The following is a 12,093-nucleotide window of genomic DNA, read 5'->3' as shown; positions in this document are numbered from 1 at the left end:
TCTGCCCTACTAGCCCTCTCTGCCCCCAAATATAGTCAAGTTCTTTGTAATTCATAGACAAGCTTAAGAGAAGGAATGGAGTCACTTTTTGAGCCAGAAATAAAGTAGGAACCTAAAGCCGGAGGGATCATTCATGAGGCAACACTGAAGCCCAGGGAGTGTCACATGGAGGTATGTGTCCTTGGGGCTGGAGGGCTGGTTTTAACACATAGGGAAGAGGGAGTACAGCCCTGGCATGCAGGAGGCAGATGTGAACTGAGAACTTGGAATAAGGTCAGGACCCCGGGAAAAAAAAAAAAAAAAGTGCTGTCTATTAACCATCCAGACCCCGGTTACTTCTCTTACTTTGATCATTCCACTCAGTACATGAGCCTCCTGTCTCCTAAAAACATCAAGCAAGCTCCTACCTCTGGGCCTTTGCCTGCAATTCCATTTTCCCATCTACCCACGTGACTAAAGCCCTCACCTCCTTTAAGTCTTTGCTCAAATTTTACCTTCCCAGTGAAGTGGACTCCCTGACTATCCTATTTAAAATTGTAATCACTAACCCTCTGTCTCCTGCAACTCTCTACTCCCAAAACCCATGCTACCTATTTTCTACAGTACATATCACCTTTTAACATACTCTCCTGTCTTTGCTCCCTTTTGTTTACTGTCTGTCTCTCCCCACTGAATGTGAGCATCTCTAGGACAAGGACTTTTGTCTGTTTTACTCATTGATATATTTCCAATACCTAGAAGAGTGCCTGGCACACAGTAGGTGCTCAAGAATTTGCCCAATGAATGAACAGTAACAGACTAAGAAGAGCCCAAATATCCAAATCCTAAGCCAACAATGGGCAGGTTGAAAACCACAGAACTATAAAGTTCTCTAGAATTAAAAGCATCAGGTACCTCTGGACCAAAGGAAATGATTAAATAAAGGCGGACTGAGTCAAAGTTTTCTGGAAACATATCTCCAGTTTCCCTTACCCAGTGCAAGCCACTAGCAACTGTCCCTGCCCTGCCATGGCAAAGTATGGTGATTTATATTCCATAAAGGCTGAAGCAGGATCGTCAGACCAGCAGGCGCCAGACACAATAAAGGAGGTAGTTATTATACCCCAAACAGAAGGGTTAAATGACCATGTGCAAAATGAGTGCTGAGATGTCTCTGCATCACTATCACTGCCCAGCCCTCTCACTCACTGGTCTCCTACAGCTCCGGCAGCCAGACCTTTATCCCCAGGCAGGAGGTCTGTGAAGTTTACAATGTGGACTCAACCAACCCAGAAGAAAAGGTCTAAGATGTAAACACTGCCATTTCCAAAAAATGTCTACAGTGAAACTCAAGGTACGCAAGATTCATCTGCATGCTCTGGGTTTCCAGTTAAGTTTTAAAGTGCTCTATTTCAGTCATGAGCAGATGACCAAGAAAGATCATATGCCCAAAGAAAGGATCTAATATGGAAGACAGAGGCCAAATAAATGGGAAAGGGGAAAGCACTTATAGGTAAAAAGGTTATGCAGGGTGAAAAAAATCTCCCCCCACCCTCTGCCAAAAAGTTCACCCTATCATTTTAATCCTTAAGTAAGACAAGATGTTACAAAACCATAAAACAAAAACAGGATGCTACAATGAGGAACATTCAAAAATAGATCTTGGAAATTAAAGGAATCATAACAAAATGAGAACTCAAGGGTTTAAATATTAAAGGTGAGGGTATTATACAGAAAGTGGAACAAAAGGACACAGAGATGGAAAATAGATGAGAAGTAGAAGAAATGAGACAATCAGTCCAGGAGTTCTAAAATTCAAACAGTAGTAGTTTCATAAAGAGAGAAAACAGAAAGAAATAATCGACAAGCTAGTCAAGTAAACTTTCTAAAACATAAACACATGAGTGACCAGATTCAAAGTGTCTTTTGGGTGCCCAGCACAATGAAAGAACTCCAAGGCACATAATAGTGAAATTCCAGAATGTTAGGGACCAAAATAAACTTTTACAAGGTTCCAGGAAGAATTATAAAATGGTTTTGGAATTCTTCTAGGAATTCTCTGAAAGAAAGATTAGGAAATAATACTCTCAAAATTCTGAAGGAAAATGACCATCCCAGAATGTTATACCCAGCTAAACTGTCAATCAAATAGGAGGAAACTCTTAGATATATAAAAGTTTAGAAAGTTTAACTCCAAAACCTCACCCTAGAGAGTTGGCTGAATGATATTATCTCCCAAAATAGAGCAAACCAAGAGAAAGGAAGACAGAGTATTCAGGATACAAAAGAACCAACATAGGAGGACTAGGAAGGGAAATCTCAGGATGACAGCTCTGTACTACAAGTAGACGGCCACCAGTCCAGACAGATTGCAGTAGTGTGACCCAAGACTCAGACATGTTGAGGGTAGTTAGTCCTGGCTCTAAACTTAATCTATATTTGGCTTGTCTGTACCACTAGCTAATATCGTTTTTTCTCTCAACCCCTGTTACCTGGGTCAGTGAGGTCACTCATGTCACCCACAGACTGGCCTTGCCCTATTCCTGGAAACTGAAAGAGCCTTTGGCAAGCTTACAACTGAACATACAGAGCAGCCAGCCTACTTCCTCAAACGATATTCCTGCTGGACATCTGGCCTCTGACTTACAGCCACCCAAACAGATCCTCCAGCTGTAGTGAATCCAGTTTCCCAGGACTCCCTCGTGCCCTTTCCCAATGACTTCCCAGCAGGGGACGTTATAAACTCCCAGAGAAGGTAAAGCCAGGTCATGTCCCTGAGAACCTGTTCAGCCTCCCTGCTCCTGGGAGACTTCGTTCAAGAATGAAAGGCAATACTGTCCTTTCCTGACACAGGTGTTTATGCTGTGTTTTTCAAAACAAAACAATACATTATTTGGAGAATCATTGTATAAGGTATTAAAACTATAAAGAAAGGCAAATAAATGATTAACACAAAAATCAGCCTAGTGGTTGCTATTGAGAAAGGTACTGATAACATTTTATTTCTTCACCTGAGTGATGGGAACATGTTTATACCATAACATGTGAGATGATATACTTTTTAGGAGTCATGGCATATTTCCCAAGTTAAACATATGTAAGCTAATATTGTGAAGGAGCCAACCAATTCAGTCTGCCACCCTGGCCCAATCTACTTCAGTGGCTGCATGAGTCAGATAGATAGGTGGTGTTACAGCCTCAGGTTTGCTAACTATGGTTATGCCCAACTAAGCAAGTTTACAACATGAAGCCCCACATTTCATGTCAGAGAGAGAAAAGCACAAGCTTTGGGGACAAACAGGCTTGGATTCAAATTCTAGCTAGGTCACCTCCCAGATGGGAAATTGGGGCAGTTTCTTCATTGTTAAGGAACAGTATAGCCACACTATACCCTTGGAAGGTAGCAGTGTAGCTGAAATGAGAAAATAAATGTAAAGGGCTACATATAGTGCCCAGTACACAATAGCAAACAGATGCAATGCGTACCTTAGGGATTTAGTTCTTTAACTTTCATTTCGTCTCATTTCATGGCATTTTTCCATTACCCAACCTGCAACCCATGACAACCACCACTGTATAGGAAATTATATGTCAGGTTATGATAGTACCCAAGGCAGTCCTGGAGGAGGGGAATATGTTAGTTGGACATACCACAAGTGCCACCCACACTGAATCAGAAATTCAGCCACTGAACAAAGGCCTCCAGGTTAAAGAATGGTAGAATGCCAGGGTCAAAGGAGGCTCAGAGAGAGCTGGATTCTAAAAACTTAAACCCCATTCCTGTAAACTCCTACAACCCCTACATCCCTCAAATCTCTTGCCTGCCATCCTTTCCATGTGCTCAGCTCAGTCCCAGCCCTCATGTTTTTGCTTTATACCTAGCCCTTTCTTAAGATGGATTCTTAGCTCTTTAAAATGCAGCCTTTCTTCTTTCCAAATACAAGCATTAAGATCATAAATTTCCCTCTATGTTCTACTTTAGTTGCAGCCCATAAATTTTTATAAATCATATTCTCATTATTGTTTGATTCTGAACACTTTCAGACTTCCATTATTTCTTCTCTGGCCCATGAGTGATCCTATTTTCTTTTCTTCATCAATCTAAATACTCCCTCTATTCATGTCCTATCTCATCCTATAATAGTTCCAGGCTGCCTTCTAGACCTCTTCTCTAAACCCCTCAGAGCATATAGGCCAGACCACACTGTTCAAAACTTGATCAAAGATGACAAGACACAATCCTGTAACATCCTGTGTGGACTGAATCAACCCCACCAACAGATCACAGCAGACAAGGTGGTATAATAACTAACCTGTCTTCTGTAGCATCCAGAGGGACAGGCTCAGGAGATGGTGCTCAGGGCACAGCTGTAGGTGTCACGTGCATTAACAGAGGAGACCACACCATGTCCGCTCTGTAAGTACCAGCTTTAAAACAGCCTTGAAGACAGACTGGCTTATTCCATCAGACTCAACTTAGACTTACCTTAACTCACTTGCACACCAAATGCATTTCTTTTAAATAGACAAAAATAAAAACTAGAAAGTCCCCCAACCCAGCCTATCCTAACACTGCATTCATTCATTCAGTAATTTGAGTATTTATCAGTAAGTATTCATTGAGTGCCTACTATGTGCAAGGTACCTTGAGCACAAGATGACAGAGCCTGGCAGGTAGTAGGCATCTAAATAGACTCTGGCTGAATAAAAATGAATAATAAGTTAACGATGAATGAATGAACCAAGGCTCAAGTCCAGCACTGACCCTCTCATTTACTACTGTGAGCTTACTCAAGCCACTTCTCCAGTCCATAAAGTGGGAATGTTAATGGCTCTTCCACCTCCACCACAGGAGGCCTGAGGATCACTAAAAGTTTCAGAACTATCAAACAGACACTTTTCTGTTCTTTTGGAATGGCATTTTCAGAGGAAATTTTATCCTAACTCCAAATGTCTATGATCTAAGGAAATGTCATATCAGAAATCTTGTGTGGGCATTTAAACTATATTTGTACATAAAATGTGCTATATTAATTATTAAATACAATTTATTTTAATAAATTTTTATGATCTGTTGAGTTGTTAATTTAAAACAGGCAGCAATAACAGTGTACAAGTACAGAATATCACAAATAACAGAATTGATAGCAGCCAATGGTAATGTTAATGAGTGTTTCCAATGTGCTAGACAACTGTTCTAAGCATTACACAAATCTTTTTACAGATGAGGAAGCTGAGACAGGAGAGATCAGGATGGAGAGGGTCCACTGAGAAGGTTGAGGTCCTACAGAAGGGCCTTGAGCCTGCATTTTTCTGACTCCAGAAGTCAAGCCCATGGCTATCATCCAACACTTCCTCTCATCAGAAGTGGTGTAATACCCAAAATCTAGAACAACTTTTACCTGCCTGGCTACGTTTTGAGGGGGAATCCCATGACCCACAGTGCTGACTTCATGAAAACAAATTAGTATTGGTGACTAGACACCCTTTTCCTGTGAATTCTGATTACACAGGATCGAAGTGCCTTACCCTGTGGGATGACATAAAGATGGGCAGCATGATTTCATTACACTCATACAGGCTGAAGAAGCCCTGCTCCTAGGCCAGGTCCAACACGCCCTCCACGTGCCTGTGGAGTCTCCTGGCGATGGCTGGCAGGTGATTTTGCAGGTCATGGGCTGGGTGGGGTGAGCGGGAGTTGTAGCAGCCAGGCAGCTGGAGGCACTGGCTGTGGGCCTCCTGGACAGCCACAACAGCTATGCACAGCCCCAAACACCTTTATTCTGCAATGTCCAGGTGGCACCTGCCCAAGTGGGAGAGGCGCTGGCCTCGGAGGCTGAGGACCTCAAAGTCTTCCCAGGAGAGGACTTCCCAGAAAAGCAGCCAGTCCAGGACCCTCTCAAAGCCCTCCAGGAACCCCAAGACCAGCAGCCCCATTAGCTGGCTTCTCTGCACCTGGAAAACCTCCTGTGTGCACATTTGCCAACCTGGGGAAGAGAGTGAGGTCAAAGCAGGAGCAGGGGGGCGCCGGAGAGGACAAGTTGGCCCCCCCACAAGTCCAAACTAGACGGGGTTCTACCCTCAGACACTACCCAATCCAAGTTCCCCACTGTAGAGAGGAACAAACTGAGGCCCAGAGAAGGCAAGAAAGTGGCTCAAGGTCCCACAGAGAGCTTGAAGCAGCCAGAAGTTAAATCAAGACCCCTTGGCTCCCACAGTCATGCTTCATCCCTGGCTTAAGAAATTTAAAAAGGCTTGAGCTAATATTAGGAGAAGCATCTCCCAAGGGATCAGAGAATTCTCTCTGAGGGATTGTGAGAGGGCTCTTCCCTGCTATTGGATTTAGGCTATAGCAGCTCTCTTCAATAATGGCTAATATTTATTAGGCACATATAGTATGCCAAAACCATTCTAAATGCTTTCATGTATGAATCCATTTAACGCTCCCAACCACTCTGCAGTAGGTACTATAATCAGCCCTATTTTACAGATGAAGAAACTGACGCATAGAGAGGATAAGGGACTTGTACAAGGGTTCACACTTAGATGAGGTGAGCTAGGATTTTAACCGAAGCAAGGAAATTCCCAAATGCACATCTTTGTTCCCTTTCTATTTGGGCTCCCCACAAGGGACCTGAGACTCTGCCTGTACAGGGAATCCAGTGCTACCCCAAGGGACAGACCCAGAACATTAAAGATCCTAACTTAGAAGAAGCGAAAATCATGGTGCAAACTAAGTAGTTTCGGAGCTTATGGATGCATTGACGTGTTATCACTGTCCCCTCCCAACTGGCCTCCAGCCCTCACCTCCATCTCTCTCCCTCCCTACCACACATTACATTCTCCACCTTGACTTTGTCTGTTGATGGCTTGCTCTAGGCTCAGTCCTTAGACTCTAGGTTCTGAGAATCTGAGGGGAAGCAATCCCTCAGAGCTTCAAACCTCGGAGGTCCCCAAGCAGCAGAAAAAGTCTGTCAGCTGGATCCATTCTGTGACTGTCACAGGGTCCAGGAATGCACACTGATGCGGTTCCCAGAGAAAATGAAAGTGAAAGCAAGTGGGCATGGAAATAGAAGAATGCCTCTTCTTTTTATAAAACAGGGACATTCTGAGATAGTCAAGGGAGCACATGCCGTAGGGCTTGGGGATTTTGCATCTTTCTTTTTGGTTGTTTATTTGTCTCCCTTCCTGGTCCAAGATGAAGCCTGGGTCTTCCTCGTCCTGAAATCCCAAAGCTTGGCACAGGACTGGGCCCAGGGTGGGCACCTTGGGAAGCTCAAGTCAAATATCCATCAATCAAGTGGAAGGGCTGGAAATATTCTGTGCCTGTCCTCATACACCGGCCAAAGCAAGGAAAAGGAGAAATCTCCGACTCAGAATGCTGCCAACACTAAGGTTGGAAGCCAGATAAGGAAACAGAGAGCAAAGGTACCTGCATGCCTGGCAGCTTGGGAGAAAGAGGGAGTCACCCAGAGGCTGCTCCCACCAGGAGCTAACAGTTGTCTATGGCCTCCTCCCAGAGCCCGCTGGCAAGCAGAGGAGGTAGGGGAGAGGTGGTGGGGGGGAGAGAGGAGAGAACAAGAAAGGGTAGGAAGAGCTCTGGGTTTGCCCTGGAGTGGTTCTCAGCTACAGAAATACCAGCCCCACCACCACCCCTGCCCTAGTACAGGGGAAAAGAACCACCCAGGCCTCCCTCTGGGAACAGTCCAGAAATGAGGCTGGCACTCCGGCTGACCTGAGGCTTGGAGAGCATGTGTGCAGCCTAAGGATGGACAGCCACTCTCTCCTCTGTATCAGGAGAGCCAGACCACTCTCTCCTCCACTGAAGGTCACTAGCTTGGTAGAGCAGGCATGGCCAAGTCACCAGCGAGCAGTTTGGAGCAGGAAGGCAAAGGCTGAGTGGCAGGCCTAGATCTGCTCACAGACCCCACCTACTGGGGAAACCCCAAGAGGATGAGCCAGAAGCCAGAGTTGGCCAACCCACTGTGCAGAAGGAGAGACCTACCTCACTGGGGGATTAGACACAGCCACAGACGTGCTCACCCACGAGGGGACAAGCTGTGAGTAAGCAGGCGCTCTTCCCAAACACACCGAGTCTGGGCAGCTGACAGAAGCTGAGCCACACACACCCAACTGACGGAGACAGGGCTCTGTGGACACCAGGAGGGAGACGCAGGCCTGGGCCATATAAGGTTTGGTGTTCTTCCCTCCCGCAGCAGCTGGAAAAGTCTATCTCTGCCGTGGCCTTCTTCCAAGGGAGAAACCCCAAGGACCAGTTTGGCCAGCCCCTGTCTCTGAGCAGGCATGGTCCTTTCTCATCACAACCAGCCAGGGGAGAGGACCTGGCCTCCTTGCTGTCCTCACTGACCAGCTCAGGAAGTTCCTCATTATGTCTAGCTAAGTTTCCTCCGCTTCAGTTTAAACTGAGGTGAGAGATCAGATGACAGCTCATCACTCACTTCAGAAAAACTCCCTAAAATCCTGCCTTCTGCCCCTTAATCACCTGTTCAGACTTCCCCACTTCAGACTACACAAATCAGTCTGTTTCCACTGCTGTTTCTTCTCTACTTAATTTTGGAGTCATTATAGGCTCTCCCCAAGGAAGGTGAGGCCCACGCAAAGCAAAGAGCATTTCCTTGCTGAAACAGAGGGTCAAATGAAAGGGGCAACCCAGGTGGGCCATGCCTCATCCCCAAGCCCTGAGACCTCCCTCCTTCCTGAGACCATAGCCAGCCTGGGTTCCCTGGAGCCCTGAGCCAGTTGGTTTGCTTAAGTGCTGAAACCTCAGCTCGCTGGGCCCCTGGACGGAAGGGTTACAGAGGCCCAGAGAAGCTGCATCTTCTGAACCATCCTGGCTCTGAGCGGAGGCCAAGCCTGCGCTGAGGCGCTGGATGCATCCCCATCCTCTGCAGTCACCCTCCTTTCTGGCCCCCTTCAGCGAGCTTCTCTCCAGAACATTTCCCACCAGCACACAAACTAATTTCTCCATCGTGAAAGTAAAGCCCTCTCTTCTGCTCTTGACTCCAACCCCGTTTCCCTGCCTCCTTCACAGCAAGACTCCTTGTTGTCTGTACTGCTGCCTTTCCTTCCCCTCCAATCCTGTTCCCTGCACTCCACCCCCAGGGCCTTGTCTCCTCACCGGTGACCTCCACACTGCTGTATTCTCAGCCCTCATCTTGCTGCCTCTGCCAAAGGCATCAGTCAGAGTCACTCCCTCTCTCCTTGAAGCATGCTCCTCACTGCCGTTCGGGGCTGCCATCCTCCTGGCTGCTCTTAATGTCTCCTTGGCTGGTCCTCTTAACACTGGAGCCTCAGAACTCTCTGATTGGCCCTCTTTTCTCTGTATCACTGTCTCCCCACATGAGCATACCTGCTCTTGTGGCTTTAAACACCGGCTATCTGGTGATGATGCCCACAGTTTCATTTTCAGCTCCCTCCACATTAAAATGTCCCAACTGCCTACTGGACATCTTCACAGGGATACCTAATGGGCATCTCCAACTTAAGCACAAACCACACCCCCCCGATCTTCCCCCTAAACAGGTCCCACTTCAGCTGAAGGCAGCTCAAAACGTCCAGATGCTCAGGCCAGAAACCTCCAAGTCATCCTTGATTCTACTTTTCTTCTTGCATCCCAAATCCTCCTGACCTCACCTTCAAAATAGATTCTGAATCTAAAAATTTAATTTTTTTCACTAGCTCTATGCTAGGAGTACAAGCCCCCATTGTCTCCCCCCAGAATGACAACAGTGCACCCCTCACTGGTCCCCCCCTCACTATTTTCTGCCCTCACTCCCTGTAGTGAGTCTGCTAACCTTGAAGTTAGAGCAGGTGACACCACTGCCCCAGGGGTTCCCACTGCAGAGCACAGAGGGGAAACCAGAGTCCTCACCACTGATGTCAACAGTCCATGCAGTGGACCCCCACCGCCCCACCCCTTACCTCTGTGCACTCATTTCCTACTAAGGCGCTATTGGCTCCTCACTCATCCTGCTCCAGCCACACAAGCCTTCTCCTTATGCCTGGAACAAGCCAGACCTGCTCCCACTTCACATGCTTCTGCCTGAGGACCTTTACACATGCTTTTCCCTCTTTGGGAAGATACCTCCTTTCCCCCAGATATTCACATAGTTCATCCATCACCTCTTTCAATGGTTCACTCAGCTGTCACCATCTCAGAGAGGCCTTCCCTAACTACACTGTATAGAATTACAACACCCAACCCCGACTTCTCATCCCCCTTGCCTGCCTTGTTTTCCTCCAGAGCACTGCTCACCACCTGATATACCATGTAGTTACTTATTTGATGGCTGTCCGACTCCTTTCTAGAATATAACCTCCATGAAGGCAGGGAGTTTAGTATAATTTTTTCATTGCTGTCTCCCCAGGATCTCACCCAGTACACTAATAAAGATTGTTTGAATGGATAAAAGAATGAATTTACTCTGCCTGGTTCCAGGAAGCAGAATTGGATTCCAGGGGTGGAATTTGCAAGCCACAAATTTTAGCTAAATGAAGTGAGAGCTGCAGGATTCTGAACAGCTCCCTCATAAGTAACTAGTTCCCACCACTGAGCACATGCAGCAGAGGGATCCTGCCCTGGGGAAAAAGGCGAGCAGACCAGATGGGTCCCTTCTAGCCTCAGATCCCAGCTGTAGATTAGCTAAGGGGATTTGGGTAACCAACAAATGCAGGGGCAGAGGGATTGGGACAGGAGAGCAGAGGCAAGGGGAATGTCACTCTGGTCTTCACCAAGGGGTCAATGACAGACTTCCTTCTATGGAAGACGGACCCCGTGGCCAGGGTACAGCCCAGGGAAAGCCCAAGGCCATGCAGGGAGAAGCCGAAAGGCTCAGAAAAAGGGAGAAGCAAGAGCAGACTCAGAGCCAGGGGTCCCGCTGTGGGAGGGTCTTCCCTAGGGGATCTGGGGAGGCTTTTTAGTTTGTTGGACACAAGTAGGACCGGATGACTGCTCCCCAACGTGAAGAGGAGAGGTCAAACAGCACAGAGGATGTGGTGCTTGGCAGGCCTGGCATCCGGCCTACCTGGGCTGGGGCCTCCACCCCCACCAGTGGGAGGAGACTCCCATAGTAGTTACAGGGCCCCAGGTAGGGTTAGAGGTCATCCACTCTCTCACGTATACCCACCTATTCACAGACAGTAAAAATTAGGAAATTGAGGCCCAGAGAGAGTAACCCCGCTGAAACTTGACACCTGGCCTCATTTCCAGGCCAGCTCCCCGCGTGCCTCAGGATTTGGGTAACCAGCAGGCTCTTACCCTGCAGGCTCTCCCGCCACACACGCCTGGATCCCCAAACCGTGGTCTCTCACCAGGCCTCCAGCGTTCCTGGGGACCAGCAGTTCGCCCACACCCTCAAGCCTCCTTATCCTCTGTAGCCACAGCCCGCCAGGGGGCTCCCCAACCTCGAGACGCCCCCTTTCCTTCAACCTTCCATTTAGACCCCCTCCTTCACCGGGGGCCTGGACGGCTCTGAAGTTAGGCGTCCGAGTTCCGGGGCGGGGGCACCTCGCGGAGCACGGGCGCACTCACCGCGGGCCGCCGGCGCCGGCCCTCTCCGCGCGGTCGGGCCGCCACTCCCGGCTCCGGATCCGCTGGGCCCTCGCGGGTGCTGCGCCGCCGCTCGCCCCGCCCCGCCGCCCCGGCCTCCGCCGCCGGGCCCCCCCGCCCCCTTGCCCAGCCCCACGGCCCTGCCGGCCACGTCCCTCCGGTCCCCACGGTGCCCGCCGCCCGCGGAGCAGAGAGCGCCCCTGCGGCCGGCAGGACGGGCCCGGCGTGACCCCCTTTCTGGGCCTCCTTTCCCCCCGGAGAGTAGCTCGGGACCAGCCTCCCACTCAGCTCTCCCCCCACCCCACACTCACACGGAGACATCCTGTACAATGAAAAGCTAGGAAAGCTGTCGGTGCCAGTATTGACAGACGCACCCTTAGAGAGGCCAGTAAGTCACCCTCGGTATTGTGAAATCCTAGACTAATGTTTTCTGGAGTCTGATGGGTGACGTGTTAGGTGAGCGTGGACAGGGCATTTAAAGTTCCTCTTTTTTCATTTTTCTTTCTATGCTTGTTTAAGTCTCAGCCGGCCGCTCACTGCAGTAC

At 48.4% G+C, this 12,093-nt stretch overlaps 1 protein-coding gene across 1 annotated transcript in view; it reads right to left on the bottom strand.

Annotated features, from left to right (window-relative positions):
- The window catches only part of NOD2 (nucleotide binding oligomerization domain containing 2), a 34,635-nt gene extending 22,854 nt beyond the window's left edge, over positions 1 to 11,781 (bottom strand). Inside the window, 5 exon segments of the mRNA XM_057492680.1 lie at positions 5,504 to 5,741; positions 5,744 to 5,769; positions 5,771 to 5,966; positions 7,985 to 8,129; positions 11,531 to 11,781. Of these exon segments, the coding sequence (XP_057348663.1) occupies positions 5,504 to 5,741; positions 5,744 to 5,769; positions 5,771 to 5,958 (452 nt within the window). The 5' untranslated portion in view covers positions 5,959 to 5,966; positions 7,985 to 8,129; positions 11,531 to 11,781.
- Between the last annotated feature and the right edge of the window lie 312 nt (positions 11,782 to 12,093).

Source organism: Manis pentadactyla, chromosome 15 (genome assembly GCF_030020395.1).
Source record: "Manis pentadactyla isolate mManPen7 chromosome 15, mManPen7.hap1, whole genome shotgun sequence".
NCBI lineage: Eukaryota > Metazoa > Chordata > Mammalia > Pholidota > Manidae > Manis > Manis pentadactyla.
Note: the sequence above shows the minus strand (reverse complement) of the source record. Positions and strands in the feature narration are given on the sequence as shown.